Source organism: Telmatherina bonti (assembly GCF_933228915.1).
Source record: "Telmatherina bonti genome assembly, chromosome: 23".
NCBI lineage: Eukaryota > Metazoa > Chordata > Actinopteri > Atheriniformes > Telmatherinidae > Telmatherina > Telmatherina bonti.
This window is the reverse complement of record NC_136632.1, coordinates 7,907,125-7,935,041: the sequence shown is the minus strand read 5'-3', so window position 1 is coordinate 7,935,041 and position 27,917 is coordinate 7,907,125. Positions and strand designations below refer to the sequence as shown.

Sequence of the window (27,917 nt, the reverse complement as noted above, 5' to 3'; positions counted from 1 at the left end):
TTTGCATCTTTGGATTCGTCTGCTCATGATAAATTTTAAAAATCATTTAATCTAATAAATATGACATCTCAGACAAAGGGATGGGTTTTTTTTTTTGGTTTTTTTTTCTATTAAGGTTTAACATACTAACCTCATTTTTCTCATCTAAATGTGGCCACTTCTTCTGTGTATAAAAACTAAATGTTGGGAACGACTAAATGACAGTACCACTGGAAGTGGTAATATGTCCATCTCTGACTGAAAACCTGTACTGCTATGCATTGTAGATGAGGTAGCTTGAGAGCCAAATCAATGTACTGTATGTGTGAAAACATGCACAATATATGGATATATTGAATGCAAACAAACAACACGCCTGTGATTATTTCTGTGATGCTGATCCCCAGTGCAAAGATGGAAGCTGCGTGATATTGCCACAGACAGCACAACCACATGATGAATCATAAAATAATAGAGTTGGGCTTATCGATTTAATTTGATTCACAACAGCCTGATTTAATGAAATCCATTTCAATTCGAGATTGATTGCTCTGAATATTTATGTAACACCAACAATTTTACTTGAATATCAGACGTTCTCAGACAGCTCTTATAAAAACACCAAACCTGTTTACAAGAATGTCAGTATTAGATATCTTAAAAATCAGATTACTGTAATAATGTGATTTTACTCATCTACACCCACTTCTGATATACAACTGCTGTCCACATTATCAGACTTATTTTATGGTATGTGCACAGTGACTTTACTTCCTGTTATTTTCCATATATTTCTTGTGTGTTGAACATTTCATTGTGTGTAGAAAGATGGCGCAGTGCGAAGCAAACAGCAAATTTCAACGTTTTAGAAAAGAGAATGAGGGAAAAAAGCTTCGAAAATCTGTAGCAAATTCTCTGCAGCAAGTAAAAAAACCCCAAATAACGCTAGGTGACTAAACTGCATAAAAACGCAATTTTAGTAAAATCTCACAGGTGTAACAAGACTTTACGAGACTTGAGGCTCATGTTTAATGGAAATACTCACAAATTGCAATAGTTGTTTATCAAAATTTATAAATATCGCTATCATTTTGCAAAAAAAAATTAATTAGAAATGCAGCTAGTGACAAAGATGATGGCTGACAGTAGTTACCACCATTGGCAAAAGTTCCATGTAAAAGGATTGTGGTTGGTGGTATCCCCAACACACTCCTGTGGCTTTTCAGTGAAAGATAAACCCTTATGGCTAAAATTACATGAAAGAAAATTACATTACTTTTCTACTCTACATCTCATAACTCAACTTTTCCCATTCACAGCTTTACTGGTTTGGTTAGTTTTCCAAGAACAAACATGTACAACATTAATATTTTATAGATTTATCCGATATTATTGGCATACTGATATTATCGGTAAAATTGGTATATCGAATATCGGTTAAAAAGCCAATATCAAACATCCCAACTATTTTTCTGTAGCAGCTGGGTTCCTAAAGAGGAGGTCAGGGTTGATGGCCGGGCCAAAACAATCAAACCCCAAAGCTTGTTTCCTGTCATTTTCTAATGCATAAACCTTACACACAACACCAGAGTTGACTGGATGATATTTTTCCAGTTAACTAGGGCACCGACAGCTTTAACTAATCTGAATATGAATCCGTAATTGTTGACAGTTTGTTGTCAAAGTCAAAAAGTTAACACAAATGTGTAAAAACAGGTCAATATTTCATTGTTAACTCTTCATTGGGAGGCCAGCAGCTCTCTCAGAGAGTGTATTTGTGCATGTATGGAAAAGCTTTGCATGTCATTTCAGGATGTGAGTTTGCATAAGCCATTGTCGTCGGACCAATTGTGTTTCCTGGAGCTCTTGGTTGTGGGTGATCTCCACTAATGAACAATTTGCTCAGTGAGGTGTGACCGCAGGCATTGTGACAGGAGCCACACGGTGGACTACTGATGCAGTAAGCGAGCAAGAGAGAGAGAAAGCGAGAGAGAGAGAGAGAGAGAGATGCAAATAGAGCGACAGAAAAAGAGAGGGGGGGGGGGGGGGGGGGGGGAGAGCAAGTGGGAGGGAGGTAGACTGGAACTCTATTCCAGTCAAACCCACATAAGCTCGCAAATACCATCTCGCCTGCAGCACGGGCACTCTCTGTCTCTCTCTCACACATACATACACACACACACCGCTGGCTGTGGATTCTCCATCTTATTCCACACATCTGCAGGTAAGCAGCTGACATGCTTTCATGTTCCCGTCGCTGTCTGACTCTGCATGTTTGCTCTAAGAAGCTGGTCTTTAGAAACAGGAGATGTACCTCTCTGACTCTTACATGCTACTACACACTGAGGAGCCCAGGCTTGATGCAGTTATAGATAAACACCTCCACACACACACACACTGCTGTCTTTCAGACACATAAGGGCTGCTATGTTGTCACTTTTTAACCTCAGGATTAAGGAGATGAAAAAGAACCATGTAGCGTTAATCTATTAGAAAAAAAAGCAATGTGTGTGTTCAGTATGAGTGTGTGTGTGTGCGCCAGTGAGTCTGACATCTGGATAAGCATCACACAGAACGGTGATAACATCTGCAATCTGCATTAATGTACAGCTTTAATTACATTCTTTCATCCACGTTTGGACATTCTGTTTTAGATTAAGATGGTAGAGAATATAGAAAGGTTTTTAGTGAAAGCAAATCAGCAGGTGTGTGTGTGTGTGTGTGTGTGACTGCCTAATAAGATGCAAGTAAAGCAGACTTTACCAAACTGAGCAACAGAATTCAAAACGTGCTCCAATCCGTGGGATTAGCACGATGTCTTTGGCTTCTGCTGTCGCCACGGCAAAGGCAGCCACTGGAAGATTTGTGTTTGAGAGTCCTGTAAAATAAGCAGGTTCACTACATTCATAAGCCTTAGAGCTAATGCAAGTATTAACCCGGCGCAAATGATGTCATTTAGGAGTGGGCAAAGTGGGGCTTTGACTGGAGCTGGTGTGTCTGATGCATTGGGATACAGCTCAACTAACCTAATGGGGGGAAAAGGGAGTAAATGCATAAGTTTAATACATGTAGGAAGTTTAACTCCACTGCTAATGTTCTGAGGAGAATTCTGCATGCGGAAACTGGGCCTGCAAGAACACATGCCACAGATTAGAGCAGCGAGGGATTAATCTAGTTTGTATATAGAATGACTCAGGATGCCGTGTGGTTGTAGAGGCGACGGGATACACGTCACCTGTTGGAATGTTGCAGCTTTTTTGGAAATACCACAATGGCTTTAGTTATTCTTAGACCTGACAGCACCTCTCGTTATGTTTGATAGTGTTCAGGGACTGCAGCTGGTTACATAATTCTATCTGATAATAAGTTTCAACTCATAATTTAGTTACAGAACATTAGATTTAGAGCATAAATTTGATGAAATTATGAAAGCTGGGGCCTGCTTGATATTTGATGTTTTGGGGTCATTGCAGTACTTTTAAAAATGACCAACAACTAAGAAATGATATGACGTCAATATGTCAAAATATACCCCTGCAGGGTACCAAACACAGGGAGGGAGAAAATGACCACACACAAATGAGGACAAAATGGACAAAACATGACTTTTAAGACATAAAGAAGAGAGAAACTAGATATAGTAATGGAGATAATGAATGTATGATAGTCAGTAAGTAAGGATTTGGTGTGAATCAGCAACATAAAGTTATCAGAACAGAACAAACAATGTGGCAAAGCTGACTAATGAGAACGTAAAGTTAATGTGCAGAGGGCAAACTGATGACAAGCTAAGATACAAAGCATCCATCCATCTATTTTCTATGTAAGTAAACCTGTTAAGGGTTGAAGGGGAGCTGGAGCTGAAACCAGCCACCCTGGACCGGCCACTTGTTAAAGGACGCTGATGAAAATCCAAAACAACAAAGCAGCAAAGACTAAAACCCAGACACCACAGCAATCAGCCACTACAGCATGCAAGCTCATGCTCACACACACTTGTAGACGCATCCCAGCAGAATCTTTTTAAAACTAAATTTGCTGAATTGATGTTGCTGTTTTCCTTCATCTTGCATATCTTGGGTAAAATATCTGCAATGCTTCCACATAACATGACTACTGCAAGAAAGGCTCTCAGAGAACTCTCTGGAAACAGCGAAATGTATGGCTGCACACCATGCAGAGCCAAACAAATAAATAAAAATCCCTAAACTTTAAAAATCCCCATAATTTATCCATCTTCATATGTATCAAACCATCACTTCTCAGCCAGAAGCAGCTTTCTGCAGTCTTTTTTACCGCCGTTTGGTTGCTTATTTCAACTAAAACACAACAAGCAGTGGAAATGTCTCCGTGGTGAACATGTTAGATCCTCCAGTGAGGATTTCACCCTCCAGCAAGCACAATAATTCATTTTCATTGATAACACTGACAGGAAATGTAATCTCTCATCATTTTTATGACAATTGATGAATAAATTCTGTTGCTGCTTGTAATAGAGTTACAAGCTAATCATGAAGAGTTGTCCAATGATTTCACTGACATTTTTTTATATATTAAACAAAATAAAGGAAATTTTAAATGACTATATTCAAATTTTTTTTTTTTTTTTTTTTTTTTACTTTTCTTCCTGACAAATGAAGTAATAGATTTCTAAATAGACACATTCTAGCCAATGAAACTAGCAGGAAGATCTTAACTTCTGGTACTTTTTCCTGCAGTAAAAACCTGCTGGGATATTCAAGCCATCAGATCTAGTATGTGCACCCCTGACGTGCAGCATAAAGTCAGAAAATGACAACATGGCAAAGCCACTTGTTGACTTCTCAGATGGGAATCTGTGATGTTAAAGAGCTGCAATAAAAACACACAAACACGTGGGAGGAAGCACATGCACTCGCATGTAAACGGACCAACATAACCATGGAAATAATACCAGAGGGAAAGCGAGTCGTGGTTGAGAATATGCACACCCACACAACAGTGATCCAGAAAAACACAACCCACAACAGTAGCCATTTGCAGGGAGGTAAATTACTCCATTATCTTGGACCGTCACCGATCTGCAGACCGCGCCGCGCCGACAGCAGGTTTGTTAAATAGTAATGGCATCGACCACAGTCGGTTCATCTCCATTTGTGACTCCCCGCGGTGTAGAGCTTCTTTATTACAGTCAATCAGTAGAAACACACACCTCTAAGTCTGCCACAATGTGTCTATTTCACCTCCTGTTTCAAAGCCTTTTGCACTCCTCCTTCCAATACATTAGCTTCCATATAGCAGCATTATTTATCACAATAAGGGCCTTACAGTGTCAGATTATTACAAAAATAGGACATTTTCTGATAGAGGAGCCACAGCAAACTGAAGGCAGATTGAGATCAAGATGGCTGATTGTGCTAGGAGACATTAAGAGGGGGGCTTCTCAAGAACACACACACACACACACACACAGAGGCTCAGGCCAGCAAACCAACATTAGCATCAAGGAGACTGCAGCAGTTTCCTCCACTGGATTAATAATGTCACAGCAGCATGTCAATATGCTGGGTTTGTCTCTTTCCTTCTCCTCTGCTGCCCTTGTCTTTTGCTCTCTGCCCCTCCCTCTCTGCTTCACTGAATGCAGTACAGTGCCCCCCCGCTTCCTCCCCAGTCTTTGTCAGGAACAGTGAGACAAAACAGCAGCAAAATAATAGTAGGGAGTTGTTGCAAAATTCCCCACAGACACTTTTTATGGTTTTGTTCCACTTGCTGGGCTGCCTGTCAAACCAGCCTCCGTCTCCAGCAGGCATCCTTCTGATGAGGCGATACATGATGACAAGGAAGTTATTTTAACTACTGGTGAGGCGCTAATCAGTAACTTAGCTTGGGTTGTTTGTTTACAGTTCAGCATCTAAACATATAACACACAGAACAAAATTTATGATGGTTTAATTGAACATAATACTTGTAAACTGGCTCAAACGTGCAAAGCTGTTCATACATGACACAGCCGTTCAACATTGTTCCTTTGGTTCAGCCAGACTGTAATGTTTTGATTCCTCGTCCCTGTTTTCAGCAGGGTTTTCAGCTACAGCTTTGCAGCTGCATTTCTCCTTGATTTTTTTTTTTTTTCCCTCTTCAGGGTCGACCGACAAGCACTGGAAAAACACATGAGGCATGTAGGATAGCATACTGGGACAATGGGCTTCTGTGAGATGGCACAGCAGCCCAGTGTGCAGTTTATATTTGTGCTAAAAACCTTCTCTTATTCCGCATGTTCACAGCTTTCACTGAAACAGTGAATAAACTGGGATTAGCTTGCAGACTCAAATGGCACAAGCAGGTTCAGGAAAAAAGCTTTAATAACTTTCTGAACTAATATATATTATAGGAAAAGTTATGCAAGATCATCTATCTTGTTTAACCAAACGTAACAAACTGGTGCATTTCAGTGCTAGAAGATGCTATGGGCTTGTATCCTAGAATAAACCTGCATAATTAGTTTACATTCCTACAGTTTATTGAGAACATTGTGATCAAATGATTACTTCTCTTCTGCAAAGTACACTGAACTCTAACGCATTAGATGAGGTACTGTGGTAGTAACAGAATATACACACCAGATGATACAATCATGCCAAAGGAGATGAAATGAGGCGATTGTTTTCACTCTGCGGAGGCTTCCCTTCACCATACGACACTGAACCAAAGTGATACCCGAAGTGAAATATGAGAACATTTGGCAAAATAAATTATACATTATCCCAGCTGTTTAAACAATAGGAAATTTATGCATTAAATCAACAGCAGGTCAACAGTGGGTGAAAGACAGCTTGCTTAAAGCCTCAGAGAGATACGAGCCATTTTATTGCACTTAGGTTTGTTGCTGTTAGAAATTACTGAAATGCCTTGATGAAAACGATAAAAAGTGCATGTGTGGGTGTTTATACTCAGCATGTAGGTAAACAAGTACTTGTTGCTCCTGATGTGCAGAGCCAGGTCAGATTTAATCTACGATCTTATATGCATGCATAAAATTTGACTGTGCATGTTGGTTTGTGCAAGCTCAAACACACAGGTATCTAAAAACAGCCTTACCTCCTGGGAAACTGATTTTCATGCTGCTCAGTCAAAGTGCTAAAATTGGGGAGTGTGTGGGAAGCTCCCCACTGGTTGTCAGACTTCATACTTGGAGTATGTGACTGTGTATCCAGGCTGGCTTCAGACCCCCCCCCCCCCCCCCCCCCCCCCAGGCGTAAACACAGGAGGGAAGATGACTGGTCAAACCTTTTCCCTCACCATCAGGAAGACTCTTGCAAAGACCTGGCGTGGATTGGGAAAAGAGCAAGCTGCAAATAAGGTTGACAATGAAGTAGCAGCATTGAGGAGGGGGATCAGAGCAGAATAGAGAGGCTGGAGAGAGCTTCAGTGTGTTAGCTGCTTTCTCTGAATATCGATGCTTTTTTTTTTTTTCACTCCCACACAAACATCTCTCTCCATCTGCTTTAAAGAACAAATGAACCTGAGATTGAAAGAGAGCAAGGCCAAAGCCAGGGGTTATTGAGGGGGAGTTAAGTACAGCTAAAGCATACAGGTTGTTGTTCTCGCAGGGGAAATTCCTTTGGTGCTGCAGTCTTTTCACTGAGGCAACAGGCCTAGTGACTTTGAACCATTTGGTGCCAAACAAAAAGAGGTCAGTCTATTGTTAGACGGGCTAGCCAGACCCTGTTCTTTACCGACCTCCCCCCCTCCCAAATCTGGCATTACTTCTTGACCACTCCTCACTAAATAGGACACATATGGATGAAAGCTCGTTCTCTAATCCATCAGTCATTGAAGTAGCCAAACCACCGGGACAGTAAGCAACAGCATGACATGATCACTGACCATCTAATAGAGCACCACTAATTGCAAGGTGTCCATAATACTAAAGGTCTTGTTGGGATTTGTGGTTGGGGACATTTTGTTTAGTCTTTCTATTTGCAATAGGTGTCATCGTTTCTATAGCTGATTTACTTAAAGGAGGTCATACTGAGACTAAAGAAACTAAAGTGCTGCCTTCCAGAAGCGTTTGATGAAAAGAAAAGTGAGCAGATGCTAACCAGCCTAAATGTAGCTGTCCAGCAGTGGAGGAGAAGTGTGTCACTAAGCGTCCTGTGTGTTCTTGTCTTCTAGGGCATTTTATAGGCAAGTCAGCCAAACCAGGTCAGCAGGAGAATGGAGATCATCATGTGACGATCCGTGCAACACTGCGGCAGCATGCTTCACCTACACCGGACCTTGGCTCTCTTCTTCTGGTATTTTTTGCTCACCCACAGGCGGGTTCTAGCCGACGAAGACGCCCTCTGGGGACCTACACCATCGCCTAAAAGCTCACCTGAGAAGAAGCCTAGCTCCTTTTGGTGGACGCCGACCTTACCAAAGCTTCCTTCTCTCCCTTCTCTTCCATTCAAAATCCCTTTTTACGGGAATTCGGGTGGTAAAGATGAAGCAGCTGCCTTAACCACGGCTGCCAAAGGACTGACAAATCCAATCGATCGCTTCCAAGACCACACTGCATCAGGAGAAGGGAGCATTTCAGAAGCATCTCAAGCACCCACCACATTGACTCAGGGGTTGCTTAGGAGCGTGACTGAGATAAGGACCGGATCGCTTCCCACAGGGACATCAGATTCTCCACGCAGCAGCATAACTCACACTGACAATGATGCTCTTGTTTCTCCTACAAGCAGCTTTATCAGAAACACTCTGTTCACTAACAGTCCCACCAACACAAACACTCCTGAACAAAATGCAACACATACCCACTCACCATGGGGCACTGCAGAAACTGAACCCAGCATGGGTGCCACTGCACAATATCTCCTTAAGGAACACAGTGTTTATCGAGAGGCTGTGGACATTTCAGAGATAATATCTTCAACAGTACCAGAAACTACAGTTCCCACTACCCTGACATGGACAACAGCCCAATCTATTACGCCAAACTCAGGATTGGTAAGGTCTACACCATCCAGCACACATGCTTTGATGTCTTTAACTCATCCAACCTCTTCAGGAACCCAAGTTGTCAGAGGACCAGAGGATTCAACTGTTAGCGTTTCCTTCCTTACAACTGAAGTCACAACGTCAGAAACGTGGCCCACTCAAACCAAAGTGGACCTGAGCCCGTCAGAGACCAGTATGGGGAATACAGAGGAAGAGCCAGGGGAAACTTCCACTGCCCCAAGGATCGATCATAAACCAGTCCTTGAATCCATAACAAGCACATCTCAAAGCGAAAGGGCTAACTTTACAATTGCAGAAGGTAAGCAAAGTTAGCCAAATCAATAAAGGGTTGATTCAATGAATGTGATCAATCATGTGCAGGCAGGTCTGTAGCATTCAATACAAAGCTGTCGAAGGGCCCAGACAATTCGGCTTTGATCAATGACACTTTGACTACGAAAAGTGGTCAAAGGCCTGAGATTTGCATAAAAATCAGATCCCGAATCCGACTTTCAAAAATGCAAGGAGGAGTTATCAGCTGGGATCTTCAGGCTTGGAAAGGGATAAATAATGTGATGTTTTGCTCTTCTTCAAACTCAGCACCACAATGACAAACCTTTATTAAATTTCCAGTGCAACCATGTTTGAAAATGAAGAATATGTTGAGCAATGTCTTTGGTAATTAAAAGGATACTTTGCTGTTCTTCACTACTGTAAAACCACAGTTAATTTTGCATTTCACTGTCACTACCAAAGAATAATTTGTACCACCCTATGTAAAACTCCATCCACCCTCCCAGAGCCATGAACTCTCTATAATGAATTTCTAACAAGCGATACCACTTCAACGCTGCATGAGTCATTGCCTCGGAGAGTGGAAGAAAAAAAGGCTGTTTGATTGAAATTCAATATGCATGCTTTTTACTTCCAAAGAAAGGGAACGGTGGACAAAAAGAAGCCAGTTTTTGGCTGAATGTTTCAGGAGACCCCGATGTGACACTGAGGCAATTCTAGCTTCTCATGGACCCATCCCCCCCTCCCAACACTATGGTAGTCTAGGGTCTCTATACCTAATGAGTTTTCAGAGGGCACTCCTCCTTCAGGCACAGACACATTCATCATGTTGGGTCAAAGGTTGGGGCAGAAAATTATGAGTCGATTATGCTGGAGAAGGAAAACTGGTACCCATCTGACAAAATAAAGACTGATGAAGTTCTGCTGTCTAATATTGCCATCCCACCAAATGTCTATTAATTATTGTCTTTCAAAGGTGACATTTAAATTAATCTGTGTGAAATTTGCATGTTCTGTCTGAGCCTGCACAGGTTTTATCTCAAATCATAAGCATGCTTCCTAGCTTTAAAAATACCTTTAATTAGGCTGCAAACTGCATGTAAGTAAGCCTTGTGACCAGCCAGGGTTTAAAGTGGAACTATTATGTGCATTTCAGGCTAATTTATTTTTATGTCTGAGACCAGAAGGGCTGGGATTGATCGAGTTATTGTCACAAATTGCTTTATTTACTTCAGACCAACCCTCTCCGTAGGCTGTCAGATCAGCCTGTGGGCAAAACGAGTGGATTGAGACTCTTCCGCAGGAAGCTCCGCCTCCCGCCACTGCACTACATCGGGAGCACGCACCGCAACTGCTTTCGCCATCATTGTAACGTCTCATAAACAGAAGGATTAGGCTAATATGAACTCATTAAAAAACAAAATACAATGTCAACACATAGCATACAGCCCTACATGTTGGAACCTGAATCAGACCCTGAAAACGAAGTGGAAAACAGCAACGCACAGCAACGAATGCAGCAGGATGTCTCTCTTTGGTAAACTCACCAGCCATCGTTGGAAATAACTTTATCCCACGTTTTCCACCCGCCTGATGTATTTGTACATGCCCTTGTTAACCTGTAGAAGGTAACCAATCACCAAACCTTATCCCCCGGGACGTCACAAGGGTTTCCAAGTAGAAAAAACTCTTTAAAACGACGCGTTTTTCGTCGCCATGGAAACCGAACGGAGAGAGTGCTGGAAATCAAACTCAAACTCAAACATGTGTTTAGGTGATAAAAAACGGTGCCGTTGACATGTTTGATGAGGATTCAACACTGTAACACTGTAGAAAGCTCAGAAAACTCCAAATACCATAATAGCACCCCTTTAACCTGAACCTCTCTCCATGCTGGTGGCAATGAGGAGAAACTCCAGTCCACATGACCCTGAACAGGACAAAACAGGCGTACATGACCTGAAAACAATACATTTGGCAGAAAAAGAAAATTATCTTAATATTACAAACACTAATACATTCACTAAGAATGTTTGCAGATTCATACAGCAATCATTGATACATTCAATATTTCATCTATAATAAACACAGTTATGCTAAATTGCATCAAACATGGCTGCTCTTTGCTTTCATATTCTTCTGGATCTTTGCTTTTCAACAAGTTATAGTCACAGCTTAAGCTTGAATTTACATCTGCAGTTGTTTTTTCAATGAAAGGTGTATTTTTCTGCATTTAAAAGCAAAAGTCTTTTACTGCACCGACTTGACCACATTTTGTTTATCGTCTTCCACCATTTCCAAAGTCAAGAACACATTTCAAGCCTCGGCTTTTTCCTAACTTACAGGCAGATGTGCGTCCTGACATGATTTTACACTTCCTGGACGTGGCTGAGAACGAATGTTGGGATTTTTTTCCCCCCGTTTTACATCAGCTACGTTGCAATTTGACCCCCTCTAGATTTTTATCTCTCACTCCGAGCTGAACCGGGTGGATATTTTGTCTGCAGTGATCAGTGTTGTGTCTGCCCTTGTTTTCATCTGTGTGGTGGCACACAGGAGGGGGAGACGGGTTCAGGTGGGAGGGGAGGGCTGCTGTGTTCATGCATCAGTATTCTGAGCGCACCGTCAGCGAAAACACCAGCTCTCCTGCGGGACTGTCCACACGCCGGCCGCTGTTTTGGATGGTGATCAGGCTTCTTGCCATTTAGCCTCACCCCTCCCTCCCACCGTCCCCCTTCTTCCCTGTTTGCCTCTGTGCAAACACAAATCCCTGTCACCTTATTCTGTGGACATGCACGTCAGCTTTGAAGGTCAAAAATGTCTAGACAGCAGAGATGCTGCTAGTTGTGAATTAGAAATGGAATATTGCTTTTGCGTTTCCCCCTGATGTGCTTATTGAACCTTGCAGTCTTGCAGTGTTTCAAAGACTCCTGCTCGCCAAAGGATGCAGATGGAGAATAACAAGAAAACATAAGCAGAACAGTCCAGTATTATCATACATTATCCCAGTATGAACTCACAGCTGCACAAAGTAAATCATTCCACCATTAGAGGTGGCGAACATCCTCAGCACATGAAGAAAAACAGCCATCTATTTGTGACTGTAGAGTGTTTGCTATGTGGCCTTGTCCTTGAGGAAGCCGTCAGGTATGAAAAAAACAGCAATACTCTGCATCTGTCACATCATCTATTAACAGAGGGGGGAGTGCAACATGACATAGCAAGGACAATTATGAGAATCAAGAGAGGTGGAAAAAAAAAGAGGGGAAGGAGACTGTAGGTTAGAAATGTGGAGCCTCTGCTGTAAATTTTCCTCAAAAAAAAGAGAGAAGCTGTCACATATTCTGCTCTCATTCCCCTCCTCCCACCATTTTCATGCTGCACTAACAGGCAGTGGCAAGAAAAGACCCTTAGCTAAGACTCCATTAATACCTGCGAGGATGTATGTCCTCTGGAATCAGAGCGTTAGGCACATAAAGCGTGGCCCGTAATGGCTTGATTGATTATGGAAATGGGTTTCTTTAACACACAGAACATGCTAAATGAATATCTGATGCCCTTTTATAGATTTTTCATAGAAAATAAGCTTTAATGCAAATAGAGAGAGCTGTGTCGGCTTAAATATTATGGTAATCTCATAATAACATCCTTTTTAGTCCAGTGTGTTTTTGCAGAATCCAGCGCATGCTTTTGGTTTCTGCTGCACCAACCCCAGGAGGAGACTGATTGAAACATCACAGAATAATGAGGATTATTGTAGTGCATGATGAAAGTTGATGCAAGAAGCAAAATTCAAGATCAGCTCCTGTGCTTGTTTTACACTGCTTTATTTTGCATGTAATTATGACCACACAGCTCTTCTCTGCACCAGCCCATCTCTCTTTCCTCAAAGTCAATTTAAATTTATAAGCATATGTATTCTTAGCATGAACCCATTCAGGCTTGCATAGATAATGGTGTAATGGAGTGCTTTATAATCTTTTTTGTTGAGTATAATTAGAAGCTCCTGAGACATTGTACCCTGCATGATAACTGCTAGACCAAAAAGTTCACCTTTTGTTTTGCAGAAAGGCCTCTCTTTAGCTACATCTATGGATGAGTACTTAGTTTTCTTAGTTGGCATGTGAAAAAGTAAAGTTATCACCTCTCTTTGTGCACTAAAGACAAACAGAAACGCTTTGTCTTTGCCTTTAATATCAGATTTGAAAGAGTTCATTTTTTGCTCATTCATAAGAGAAAAAAGTGTTTCACATGGGTTCGGCTGCCACACAGGGGAAGGGACCTCCTCTCACATTGTTAGCATAATAAGTTGCATTGAAATCTGCATTACAAGCAAACTGCAGACTTATAGTAAAATTGCTAAATTTGTCTAACTGCACCCTCCTCATATTGCTGCATCATTGCTTACAAAACCCTAAAACATGGCCAAAGTTATTATGCTATGAGGCTAACGTGTAAAAATTAAACCACCGTCATGATTTAGCTTATGGTGTCGTCATGACAATCACAAACAGCCAGAAAAACATGTTGTCTGTGTCTGAGTTCATGCTTTCCTTTCTGGGTTTATTATGCATTAAGTATTGATCAGTTCATTTCAGACAAGAAATGGAAGTTTTTCACGGCTCAGAAAATAATAGTGCAAGTGTACATAAAGGTATACGACAACCTGAGAGGTTGAGACAAACCTGGAGACTTATCTTATCTGTGGATCTGACCAATCCTCAGGAGTCGAGCTCTGCATCCAAATAGGAATCTGCTTCTTCTAATCTGATTAGAAAATGGGTTTCATCCATGCGGCTTGGGGAGGAATGTTTTCTCTCATCCAGCTTGTCCTTAAACAACTTCTACTCTGTTATTTCTGTTGATAGGGCAGTGTTTTACTTTTGGGAACAAATATTCAGAATCTGGATTAATCTTTTTTTTAGCTAACTGTCCTTCCCTTTGTTCACTCTGATTTCTCCATCTGAGCTGCAGCACGTGATCTTCATTAGGTAACTCTTCCTCATCTTGCAGCTCAGGTGTGACTAGTTCATCATCTCCCTCCCCTTTCCTTTGAGCTTCATGCTGTAAAGGGCTATTTTGTGCATTTTTGGTTTTATTTAGCCCAACCTGCAAACAATTCACACCCTGTTTTATAAAAACACTCTGCTGTGTTACTTCAAAAATGAGCTTGCTGTATTTAGTCACTGAATTTCTGCTGCTTGAGTTCAGAGCAGCAAGATCAACAGAGAACTAACATTTCTAGTGAACTGAGGATGGACTTCAAAGTCCAACCACTTAGAAAAACTGGTCAATATGTGTCTCAGAAAGCAGAATATCATGACAAAAGGTTGAAAATATATAAATTCCTTCACTTATGGGCTTCAAAATCATTAAATGCAGCATCTGTTTTTATAACATGCCCACATTTTTCATTATTTGAAGGTGTCACATATTCTTTTAAGGCTTTCAAAAAAAGATTTACCCACATTTTCTTTTGAAAATATATATTTTCATGTCCATAAAACTGATACTGCACAACTAGATGTTTAGAAATGTGTATAAGGATGTAGAAGAGTGTGTAAGGTAGCTTGATCATGGAACAGAGTTTTATTTTTAATTATTTCTCATATTATGTTGCCTTATAATTAAAACAAAAACCAAACAGCAGCAAAAAACATCAGTCTACCACAGTTGTGGGACATGATCCACTTTGCACCACCTGTCATTATCTCAAATCTCACAAGTCCAATTGTGATGCTCAGAAAAAAACATTTTTAAGTCAGAGGTACTGAGATGGATAAAGAAATGAGTATCTTAAACTGTGTGATACACTGTTTAATGACTGTAAATGAGGGAAGAAAAGCCGTGGCCACAATGAAGACATTTCAGCCAGTTTGGAGGTACAAATAAAATCCTCTGTGAGAAGAAAACCTGGCTGATGTTGAGTTTAAAGTCCTCTTTCATGTCTGAAAAGCGATTAACTCCCCCAAATCATTACAGTAGATGACCTCTATTAGAGCATCATGAAAGGATATTATGCATGTTTTCATTAGTTAAAATGATAACTCAGCGTTCGTATTTTAAGTTAAGCAGGTAAAAATAAGATCTGGCTTGCATCTTCCTGCTTCTCATTTGTTATTTTGCCCTTTCAGCATTCTGCCCAAACAGCAGGTCATCAGAAATGCTGCCTGTGATGTGCTAAAGACGTGCTTTCCGCTGCTTTTATGTGAGCGAGTTAGTTGGGCCGCATGTTTGCTCTCAATAAACCATTCGTGGAAGATTTTATTAGACGTAATTTAATTTTCTGTCAGAGGAACATCTTGCTGTCTGTTGCAGATCTAAGAGGCTGCTCTGATTTTGTGTTGTGCTCGTACTGCAGTAGGAGCTGTCTCCTTACAATTTGTGAAATCTGAGCTGACCTTTACATATCAAACATGCAGCGCCTGGATTTCTAATATCAGATTGGTAAACAAAATGAAAAGCCCACAACTGATGAGAAAAGAAACAGTTTTAGGACTAACGTGTGAAATGAAAAATGAAGATTTCAGTGATAATTTAACTATTTAAACCTTAAAAATATAGCGTATATCATCTTATCTAAGATCATATATGGACTGCATACGCAGTCCATATATATATGTATATATATATATATATATATATATATATATATATATATATATATATATATATATACATATATATATATGTATATGTATATATATATACATATATATGTATATGTATATATATATACATATATACGTATATATACGTATATATATGTGTATATATATATATATATATATATATATATAGAGAGAGAGAGAGAGAGAGAGAGAGAGAGAGAGAGAGAGAGATTACTTCCGAATACTCAACGTACTGTCAGAAGTTGAACCTTAAACAGTTCCTGGATTTATGATAATAAATTGAGTCGAATAGCCCGGTTACTGGTTATTCTTCAGATTTTGACAAAGAATAAGAGGATGATTATTTTTTTCAGTTAGTGGCTGGCTTTGCTACAAAGTCCACATCTTCATCGTGGTCCTATTTTCCCCATCAGTGTGACATAATTCCTGTTTTCTGGTTGCCCCAAATGGCGGCATAAACTGTTGTTTTAGGGACTGAAAACATGTTTTGTTATTGTCTCATGTTGAAACAAAGGAAATGGAAAAGTCCTGACTGCGTATGCAGTCCCTAATTTGTGTTTGCTACGTCTTGCCGTCTTTCTTGGCTCTTTTTTCCTCGTCTTTGTGCTCTTTATTAGATGTGGTGGGGTTTTTTCTTCAGTTCCACTTTGTTGCACTAGAAAGGAGTTTGGATTTGTGGTGGTCCAGGATGTACACACCCATCCACTTGCACAGAAGGATGTCAATGTAATTAGACCACAGAGGCCCTGCGCTATGGATGACTGGCTACAACTAAGTGGATGATAGGCCGATCTCTGACAGAACTGGGTTAAGAAATACAGTTCGTTCATTTTTATTCCTGCAGAGTAAAGTCTCAGACGTGCTGTGATCAGAGCACACAGAGGGTTAAAGTGACCTCTGGTAAGCTCCAGGTTTGCTAATCTGTTTTACTCAGACTACTTCGGAGAAGCAGCGCTTTGTAAATTAAATTATATTCCCGTTTGCTTTGAGATCACTCAGAGGTGAAACTGTACGTGTCTTCCCAGAGCTGCCGGGTAAAGAGGATAAGGAAGAAAAGGAAGGTGTGGCACCCTCAGCTGCAGACAGCGATGCTGACAAAAGTTTGCCAGACGGTTCCTCACCGTCAGCTATGCTGCTGACAACATCTCCAACACGAAGTTCAGGTGAGCAAGCACCATGACTTCACTAAATTCACTTCAAGCATGTGACGCGTTTACACTTCTCGCCATGAGGGGGACAGTTAAACAAGGCTTCTGCTTCAAAATAATACCTGTAACCTTGTCATGGACATTGTTACCCTGTTTTCTTTGCCAATTACTTCTTGAGCTTCTTTTGGAGAACTCCTGCAGAGCAGATGAAATAGGAAGTGATGCATGACGACTCAGCATATATGTATCTGTACTGTCTCCAGGACTGTCAATCACCGGCCTGATCAGAGAGCTTTAACGTTACATTTATCTATATGAAATAAGAACTTATAAAATTACTAATACATAATACAATTATGTTGGTTAGAAATTAAACACATGAACTGTGGGGCATGCACTCAAACAATTGGAGTTGGACTAATATGAATCATTACAATAATTCGATTTTTTCTGATGTGATGTATAAATACTGGCAAATGCCAGCAGCTCTCTGCTTCTAAATGCGGTCTTTGGATTTTTTTTTTTCTCTGTCCAAGGATTTCTGTTTGTACACATTAGAAAGTGGAGTCATGGCAGATGTAACTTTCTGCAGACCAAAGTGAAAAGGCTGCTGTAACAAAGTAAAATAATTATAATGCTGCAAAGAGATACTAAAGCAGAATGTGCAGGATTAACCTCTGCTGAAGAACTTTTATTGGGTTAAGTGGGAGGTGACAATAACATTCCATAAATAAATACAAACAGAATATGTCATTAAATTACAGCATTTTTGTCATTTCTTAATGTTTTAATAAAACTTAACCTTGCACAAAAATGACAAAAATTGACTTAAAAGCAAAAGAGAAAAAAGAAAAATGTCAGATAAAATTAAGCTTAAAGGAAAAATTTAAAAATGAAAATAAAAGATCTTAAATTTATACGCAATTATGAGAATTAGTTAAAGAATTAAAATCAAAGTACTACATATAGTACTATATGTATATATATATATATATATATATATATATATATACATATATATATATATATATATATATATATATATATATATATATATATATATATATATATATATATATATATATACACACACATATACATATGTATGTATGTATATATGAAACAACTATTTAGATGTGCATGTTGTGAGATGAAATATGGTTGAAATTGCACTTATTTTTATTTTTATTCATAATATCTTATGAAAGAATATTTAATTAAATGTAAACATAGCGCTAGAATGAATTTTAAAATGTGCAGGTTTCATTATTTATGGCCTATTATGCAGCTTTTATTACTGGTCCTAAAATATGTAAATTGACACCCTGGTTCAGGTGAGCAGAGAACCATTGATCTAGTATAAAGTCTGATTATCAAAAAATAAATCTGTAATTGATTTTTTTTTCTAGTGAAAAGGACATCAGAGGGGTCCCCAGATCAGGGGCGCCGGTGGGAATTTTGCACCCTATGAAAGACCCAACCACTTGATTGCAAATTTTAGATTTTTTTTTTTTTGTGCTCCAGCTGCTTCACGCTGATCAAATAAATTGCTTTTCATGGAAATAATAAAGATCTGTGGCTTTACTTAACGGATGAAATTAAATCAATGTGTCCATAGGCTACTTCAATATTGCCACCTCCCATAATACAGGCAGCTGTAGGATACTCAGTGTTTCCAGTCAACTGTCCAGTATCCAGTAAAACAATTACAATTGTTTTACAATTACTGATGAAACTGATGCGTTCTGATGAGACAGGGCTAAACCATTTCATGCAACCTACTTTCACAGGGGTGTTTGGTCAATATCAATATTATTTTATGTTTTTATCAGTTTATTTTACTGCTATATTTTCTATAGCTTCTGAAAAAAATGTACATTAATTTTAAAGAAGGTTTTAATAATGTTTTTATATAGTTTGCACATCTTCCTTGGGCTCCTATAAGTCATGCGCCCTTGGGATCTTTCTAACTTCCCCCCATTTGGCGCCCCTGTTCCAGACCATCAGTGTCCTTGACTTTCACAACAGACGCCTTCATCAGCTCACTAATCTATAGTTTCATTTCAGTTCCTGAACCATTTTGGTTCCCGTTCCCTTCTCTGGATTAATGCATGTTTTGTCTCCTGGGTAACATTCATGGCAACACAGAACCAGCAGGCATAAATAAATGAAAGGAGCATGTCAACCTATGTAACAGTAAATAGTGACGTAAATGATGTGTAAATGGTAACAAATCAATAATTTTTTTATGATTGCACAATTGATTATGATCATCCGTCATCATGAAGCGGGTTTTCTCGTCAGATATGTATGTTAAAAGATCCACATTTGGCCCAGTTCACAGCAGCAGATGTAACCCACATTACCTCGCCCAGAATAGCAGATGATGTCAAATGATTAAAAAAAAAAAAAAAAAAATAGACTTATCAAATGTGCCTTGCACTGATGATGGAACGCTGTAGGCATATTGAGTTTAGCGTGTCACAAGTTAGAGAGCAAAGCCACAATGTTACCAGTCTGTGAGTTCTCCCTGAAGCAAAAATCTGTTTGTGAACATATCGGCGAAACACGTTTAGCATCATACAAACCTGTCAATCCTTTTGTCCTGAATATACTCTATCAGAGGTATTTTCAACATGCCTTACACGTAACTATATTCTCCTCTGCAATCCGTGTGATATTTTGCCTGCTTCCAAACGAAGGCAATCAGGTTGAAATTACTCAGAGCCCTCAGGTCCATGATGCAGAAGCAACTAGCAGCCAATTAAGGATCAATGTGAGTTTGTTTCAGTCCTTGTACCATTAAAAGAATCCTCCATCTTTATTGCTTCGGCAAAGCAGCAGCCTCGAGTGAGACCTTTCACGATTTATTAGCCTGGCTGAAAGAGATTTAAGACATAAATGTAGCTCTGTGCACTGAATGTGTTTCCATTAATGATTTGCTTATTGATCATCCTGTTTTCAGCCTCCATTATTAATGGCCTGGTATGTCTTTAGAAAAATTTAAGTCAGCCATCTGAAGGCGCTGTGGCTGTCTGTTGCAGTAAAAGAGAGTTAAACCTGTAATTTAATGGCATTGCTCAATCTGAGTCTTGATTTATTACGTTTTTCATGTCCTGCGAATTTTGTACAGCTAGAGGGATACATTTATGTTTGTAAAACCATCACTTTTCTTATCAGATTTGAAAATGTGACATAAATATGCCCACATTTCTTTTTTTTTAACAACCCTCTGTGAACTTTATACCTATTTTTACAGACTGTGCAGACATTTCATCATCAATCAATACACTAATACAGCCAGAAGTCATATTGCAAAACAGAATAGGGGATTTAAGTTGATCTGTGCATCAAAGCATATGTCGACTACAAGAAGCAGTGCAATCCAACACCTCCTCAATGCTGCAGAAACATCCCATTATCCCTCTATTGACTCCACATGGCAAAGCGGGCCCACTTACACTGGTTTTTAGAGGTGTTTGTTTACAACTGAGGGGCATATTGGACATATTATCAATATCAGATGGCTTATATGAAGCTCTGTGCAGATGTGGTCACAGACTGAAGCTACCATAGCAAATAATCCCCAAAACATACCATCTGATCCATTCTGATCTAATCTACCAATGCACAGAAATCATCATTTTATCATCTGTTGTTTCATTTCATTGATTACAGATTAACTATTTATCTGAAAGAACAAAATGACTAAATGAGATGTTTGGCAGGAAAACTGTAAATATAATGTTTCTACCAGGAACAAGCAGGTCTTTAAAATATTTAGATATTACATTTTGTCCTCTCAGTTGGGATCCGTGTTAAATGCTGTTTATGTCATCTGTCCCAAGCACGAGGGTCCTGTTCCCACAGGAATGTGTCACATGACCAGGCAGCATGCAGTGGAAAGTAATGCTCACAACCCTCCTTGTGCTGCAGCCACCAACCACTGACCAAACCTCATCCGGGCCGCTCAGTCAGCCCAACAGCTCAGATGTGACTCGAACTGACACGAGTGTGAGGCAGAAAAAAATGCATGGCACCGATTCAACACCGTCATGTTTTCCACTCAGCCTGACTCACTGGCATCCCAGTCATCGCCCTGGAAAGTAAACAAATCGGCAGACAAGTCACTGACATCACGCTGGGCTGAACCGCACCTATTTTATCCCGCAGTCTGTGTTGTTTTTCTTCTTACTACTAAAGCCACATTTCCCACACAGAGTTGTCTGTCAGGACAAGATTGCACTGCAGGAGCAATCATACAGAGCAGGTTTATGACCATGCTGCTGATGTCTGAACGCTCAACAACTCTAAAAACAGACTTGAATGATGGTTGCTGGCACAGGTAATGGTTTTCACTGAGGCGGATATTTGTCTTCACAGTTTCTTGATGTAGCCTGAAATCTAGAACTAAAACCTTTCTAAATCGCTACGAGTCTCAGGCATACTTCCTGATTAGAGCCAACTCTCCATGCAAACAGTGAGATTTTGTTTCTTTTTCAACTACAAGGTAATAGCAGCTTGACTGTGAGCACCTTAGGGTTGCCAGGTTGGCCTTAACGATGATGCATACAGATGGTATCTAGACATTTACATTAATCTTCATCCAAAAGTCTGAAAAAGCTTAGACTCCAGATCAGCTTGTAACAGGACATGCTGTGACACCTTGTGCATCTTACCCACAACAGGAGTTGAGCTTTTTGAGCTTTTTGAGCTTTTTCTCAGAGGCATGTTTTAAAATCTGGCCATTATGCTGATTTGTCGCAGAGATCTGGTAACTCTGGGGCATGTTGACTCTTTTTTTAGCTATTCATATGTCATCTGCATTCATCTCATAAAACATTTGTTACAAAGTACATGACAAAGATCGTTCAGTTTTAACCAATTAAAAACATATAAACTCATTAATCAATGTTAGATACAAATAACCGTTTTGTTTGTTGGGTTGTTGTATTTTTCATATAGAGGGGAGGGGGAAAAAGGAAATTGGGTGTTTATTTGCTTTTAGTTTAAAAACAATAAAAACTAAAAATGAAATATGACGCACACTTTTGTTTGCAGAACAAACAATGAAATTAAAACACAAACACAACTCGTAAAGGCAATTCTAGTAACATCAGGAGTGTATCTCTGCAACCACAAGGTCTGAATTATTTTAAAGTCATAATAAAGGCAACTCCTGTGAAGTTTGTTACGACATGTAAATATCCAAATGTGCTGCATTGGTGAAGAATAAATGAAGATGGCACACGGCACAAATGAAATAGGTTTCAGGCTTGCCTAAAAATATATCTATGGATGAATGTAACTGTAGCACTAAAACCTATTTGATCATAGACTAATATGTGGACATCATTTCTGCAAAATACAACTCTGAAAAAGTAAATAAAGACAAAAATAAAGAGTTTTTACTAGAGATGATTCAGGAGATCTCTTGGAAATGGCCACAGTTTGGTGCCATCTGTCTTTATAGTCTCCCAATCAATGAACATCATGTATTAAAGGATTAATAAAAGAACAAGCTTATCCCTTTATAGGGCACTCAATGAAATACCTTGAAATTAGGTATGTACCAAAACCTTCATTCTGTTGTTCCACTAACAAAAAATAAAATAAAATAAAAGTTTCATGCTGAATATGAAAGAAAACGAAGTGAACAAAAATAGTCACTTCCCCCATAGTTAACAGCTTAGATGAGTCCTGTTTGCCCGTTTTGTTGCATAGGCTCGTAATTTTACAAAGAGACCGATTGAAAACAGTCATTTAAGTTTGTAATCAGTCATTCTTAAGTTTAAGTGATTCATTGTCTTTAACTGCAGATTAAAACATATTTTAGAACTTGTTTAAATATAAATGAAAGGGCAACGGGTGGTCCACACATGCCAGGATACTGTGTTTACATTTTCCTCACACCCTCCTGCAAATGATATATCAGCATGAAACAGGATGTTTAATCCATTTGCTTTGCTGAGTTAATGGCTGGACAGCTCGTGCTTTCCGGTCAGAGCTGAACGGTACGACCGCTCTCACACGTCTTCCTAATTCTCCTCCCCGTCTTAACAATACAGTGCTGCACAGAAAAGACAAAGATGCACAAGGGAGAAAGCAGCATTTACCAGTAAAGAATCATCAGGCCTTAATTAAAAAAAAAAAAAAAAAAAAAAAAAAAAGGGGGGGGGGGGGGGGGGGGGGGCGTCTGTCAGCTCAAAAACTGGTCGTTGTTTTTCCTCATGCAGGGTAATTAATGAAGCTGAGGTGAGATAAACGTGCTGCTGATGCAAACGCAGCTTGTTGTGAGGTCATATTTCCTCAAGCTTGACATTTTCATCACAGCCAGGTTTAGGACTGAGGTCAAATGAGGAGCATCATGAAGACAAACAGGTAGCAGATGCTGCAGAGGTCCTGACCTCTTGTGAAACTTTGTCCACCACTTGTGTAGATGTGTGGTCGAGAGTGACCACAGCTTTCCTGCAAAGGTGTTCATGTGAAGACAAGCTGTTTGTATTCTAAAATTTATGAATAAACCCAATGATTCTGTAAAATTTGGTGAAAAATCGTTGCATGTCAGGACTCGTTAGGAGCATTTTATTCCTTTTCTGCAGCTGCAGAGCCAGAAGTCGCAAACTGAACAGTAGCAACTGCTACACACAGTGTCCACACACCAAAAAATAAATAAATAAATAAAGAGCATGGGGAAAAAATTATAGATTTAATAGCAGCAGAAGAGAATAATGTCATTTTTAAAGAAAAATGTCCCTGTTTAACAATAATAAACTCACCTATGGGCGTTCCTCCCTTTTTCAAGGCATGCGGTGAAGGGAAATCATCAACACATTGCAAACCAGGAGATCAGGACAGGGTGGGGTGGGGAAACAAAAGAATACAGCTTATTAAAGACATAGAAGAAAGACTTGAAACAAAAATCCATAACCACATGAATTCACTTTTAGTTCTGCGTAGGAAACAAAGTGGACATCCTCCAATTACACACAAAGATTTAGGGATTTTGCGGTACTGACGTCTGCACATTTAAGGTCTTAAACTGGCACATACGATCACCACCAGCCTTAATGTATCCTCCAGGTATCTCAATGCAGTTTAACCACTTGCTTTGTTGTGTCATGCAAACCCACAACTGGGCTTTTTGTTCTTGCAAGACCTTCAATTTAAAAAAAAAAAAAAAAAAAAAAAAAATCATCACTATTTTGCATGAAAAATGCACATTCCTGTAAACCTGCCATGAGATCAACTGTGCTGTCAGTTTATGCAGCTAAAACGTCCCAGTCACTATGGTCTATTATAGCTGCAGGCAGTTTTATGGAGGAGTTATTGTCTCTGATAAGCATGCAGCAAAATGACTAATGAGCCTGCGTGTGCAAATCAGAAGCTGCTGCTCCCGTCTGTTGTATTATTGCTGCTTGTCTTTGGAAGGGCTGCCACTATAAAATGTATGCTGCACTGTGGTGAAAAGGGATGCATGTGGTGATGTTTTATGAAAAAGACCACGTGGATGTGAAGTTTAAAAGACATGAAGGCTAAGAAAGTGACATTTTTTGGGGTTTTTTTGCCCATCTGTGATGCATTGCGCTGTGTGAAGTGACTCATCTGCATCCAGTAATTAGGCAACATTATGTGCAGTACAAATGAGCTTTGCAGGCTTCTCTGCAAGTTGCACATACAAAACACAACATATATAAATATTCCTTAATCCTCAAAGCCAAACCACTTCCTTTGTAGTGCTAAAACATGTCTTAACAGTTACAAGCAACTTGTATGGAAACTCCAGAAGGCTTATGTAATGCAGGAAAACCAGCCATGTGGTTCTGAGTGGGCTGATCTGACAATCACACACAGTAACACACACGCACGCTCATAGCCTCTTTGCCCTTGCGGAGTTTGAAGTTGCCTTCTTACAAGCTTTTACGCAGGATTAGCACATTAGAGAAAAAGCATCCTTTCAGGATCTTGGATCAGAGCCGGTAGCTTGTATATCTATTAAATGCAACTCTGTTCTCATTAATGCATGCTCTTAAGTGTAATTAAAGATTTTGCATCTGTTTTAATCTTGCAGTGGAGGCATTTGAATAGTAATCGAAATGATAGACATGTTTGGGGAAACATTTAGACCCAATGTGGGTCATTTTGACCCAAATATTCTTCATAGATTAAGAATCTTGTTAGTTATATGTCATAACTTTGATCAACTCCCTTCTTTTTCTTTTCCAGGTGTTCCGTCTGAAACCTCGTCCGTTCTTCTCCACACTGAAGACTGGCTGTCTAACCTGGCAAACAGTGACACCACCTTACTTCCAGACTGCAATAAAGAAAGCTCAGGAATCTGCAACTTCTCCTACACCTGGGATGCCACAACTTTGTCAGAAGTCAAGGAAATTAAGCCCGTGCAAAACACCACTGCCACGAACCGGTCAAACAACCCCTTCCTGAACCCATCTCCACACATGCTGGTGCCCTTGTACACAGACTGGAACAGTGCCATGGCAGCCTGGGGCCTGGCCTGGGAGGCACACATCTACGGTGCTGGCTGCATCTTTGCGATGCTGACTCTGGCTTCAGCACTCAATCTGCTCTGCTTACCGCTGCGATGCCCATCAGGCTGCGGCTACTTCGCTCTGGTCAGCATATTCCTTCTCGCTGCCGGTTGCACCAGGTCCTTCTCACTCCTGTATGATGCTTATGGCCACCAGGACCGCATACCCTCCACAGAGGCCTCGCTGATGCTCTATGAAGCACCTTTCCCCTGCCTAACTGCAGCTTTTGGTCTAGTTTTCCTTCTTCTATCAATGCGCTCAAGGATGCAGCTCTCCTACTCGGCCTTCCAGAGACCCTGTTTCCTGGCCTGCCTGGTGTTCTTGCACTTTGCTGCTGCATTCGGTCCAGTAACCTTACTGAAGTTCTACCAAGAAAAGCCTCCCTTGTGCCTCTTTCTGTCGCTTATCTCCCGCGGAGCCTTCGTGGGACTGGCAACATTCCTATCTGCTGCTTATTTTGTGTTCTACATCTACGTACGGGCAGACTCAAAGCACATCTACCACCTGAACAACACATCTCCAACTCCTGCCGAACGCTACAACCGCTGTCCCTTTGCCGAGAGCCGGGACTGGAACCGTGCAGCTGTCACCGTTTGTCTTTCAGCATTGTTTTCTTTAGCTTGTGCTGGACTTCAGTTGTATGCGATGCTCAACGCTATGGGAGTTGCAGGTGGAGAGGAGGTCTTCCACCCTTGGCCGTGGTGGGCTTTCCAGTTCAGCTGCAGACTATGTGAGCTCGGAGTTTGTCTCACCTTGGCCTTTGTGGTTGCACAACCAGTCTACTGCTCCGACCAGCTTCCAGCTGCTGGAAGTTGCTGGACCGAACTCCTAGCATCCAAGTCGCCCATCCTACCTGGGAGCTACCAGTGGACACTAAGCCAACAAGAGAAGCTTGCCATCGTCGACACTGTCGGCCTTGGAGAGACGGAGAGTCTTCCTCTGTACACTCTGATGGATGAGAGGCTTGGTAGCAGCCTAAACGGTCTAGACCTCCTCTACCATAGCAACCGGGCCTTGGCATACAGAGACCTGGATTTGGATTTGGACTTACACGGTTCAGGAAAACCTGAGGATGGTGGAGGCAGAGAGCCCTCAGGTGGGTCATCTTTTACCAGTGACTCCACTGCAGATCTGCGTCCACCTTCACCCATCAACCTGCGCCGCAGCATAGACGAAGCGCTCTTCAGCGAAGCCCTGTTTCCCATGAGCCTCTTCGGCCCTGCTCGGCCGTTTTGCTGCAGTGACATGCCAGCAAACAACCACTGGACTCTTCCGAGCAAGGGTCTCTGCGATCCTCTCTCAGCCGATTCCGGCCTTTATCGGACTTCCTCCTGCATGGAGATGACTTCTCAACTCCAGCCCTCTTCCTCCCAACCACAAACAGAGGGTGCTCCAGCATCATCGTCAAGCTGTTCGTCACCAGAACGCTGGAGAAGCAGCTCCTCCACGTGCTCCCTCTACCGAACATCCCTTGGAGGCTCCTCACTGGTCCTCTGTCCAAGTCCAGAGAGACATGAGAGGGAGCTCCATCAGGAAGGAGCCATGGGCCACGTGGCGTCATCTGACCCACACAGGCAATACCAAACTCTGGGAGCTGCGTCACAGGAGAGCCTGGACCTGTCCAGCGAGGCAGATCGATCTGTGCAGGAGGAATTCATCAGCGTTTGCAGACAGATCGATGCTTTAAGCATCTGCAGCGAAACCATTGATTTATGACTCTAAATCGGACCATATTCAGGACCTAAAACGAGTGTCTTCTTTGTGGGGAAAAAAAGCTGGATTTTTACAGAATGTTTGATAGTGCATGTTCGTTATATGAGAATTATAGCTGCCAAAAGTTTTTTGAAAGTCTGCTGAGATTTTGTGTGTGGTTAATGAATGTCACTGCAGGTCTCAAGTGCCAAGACTGTTTAAAAAAAAAAAAAAGTGGTTTGTACATTTTACATGTTTGATAAAAAGCTGGTGAAGTTTGTTACAGTTAAATTAAGAGTAAGATTTTACTGAGTGGTGATATAACGATTCAGATTTGTATGTTTTTATTGCATTTCAACATTCCAATAGATAGTAATGTGACTGAATCATGCACTTAAATACTACTGAAGTCATAACCTTTACACCTGTAATATCATTAAACACTAAGCGGGGTTTGTTAAAGTATAATCTCCCCTGCTCCATATAAATACATCTTCCTCAGTTGTGGTGCAGTGGTGCCCTCTACTGGTGGAAAAGCACACTTTATTTATCAACTACTACTTCCAGACTGCATCCTCTGTAACTGGCTTACTAATTTATTTGTCTAAAAAACATTTTCCTAAATACACTGTTGAATAAAGTTTGTTTTATAAGTG

At 40.5% G+C, this 27,917-nt stretch overlaps 1 protein-coding gene across 1 annotated transcript; it reads left to right on the top strand.

Moving 5' to 3' along the window:
- Positions 1 to 2,117: 2,117 nt before the first annotated feature.
- Positions 2,118 to 27,915, top strand: prrt4b (proline rich transmembrane protein 4b). Its single transcript, XM_079263551.1, has 4 exons — positions 2,118 to 2,203; positions 8,134 to 9,265; positions 16,898 to 17,035; positions 25,247 to 27,915. The coding sequence occupies exons 2-4, from the start codon at positions 8,218 to 8,220 to the stop codon at positions 27,283 to 27,285; spliced, it is 3,225 nt and encodes a 1,074-aa protein (XP_079119677.1). The 5' UTR covers positions 2,118 to 2,203; positions 8,134 to 8,217; the 3' UTR covers positions 27,286 to 27,915.
- Positions 27,916 to 27,917: the final 2 nt, after the last annotated feature.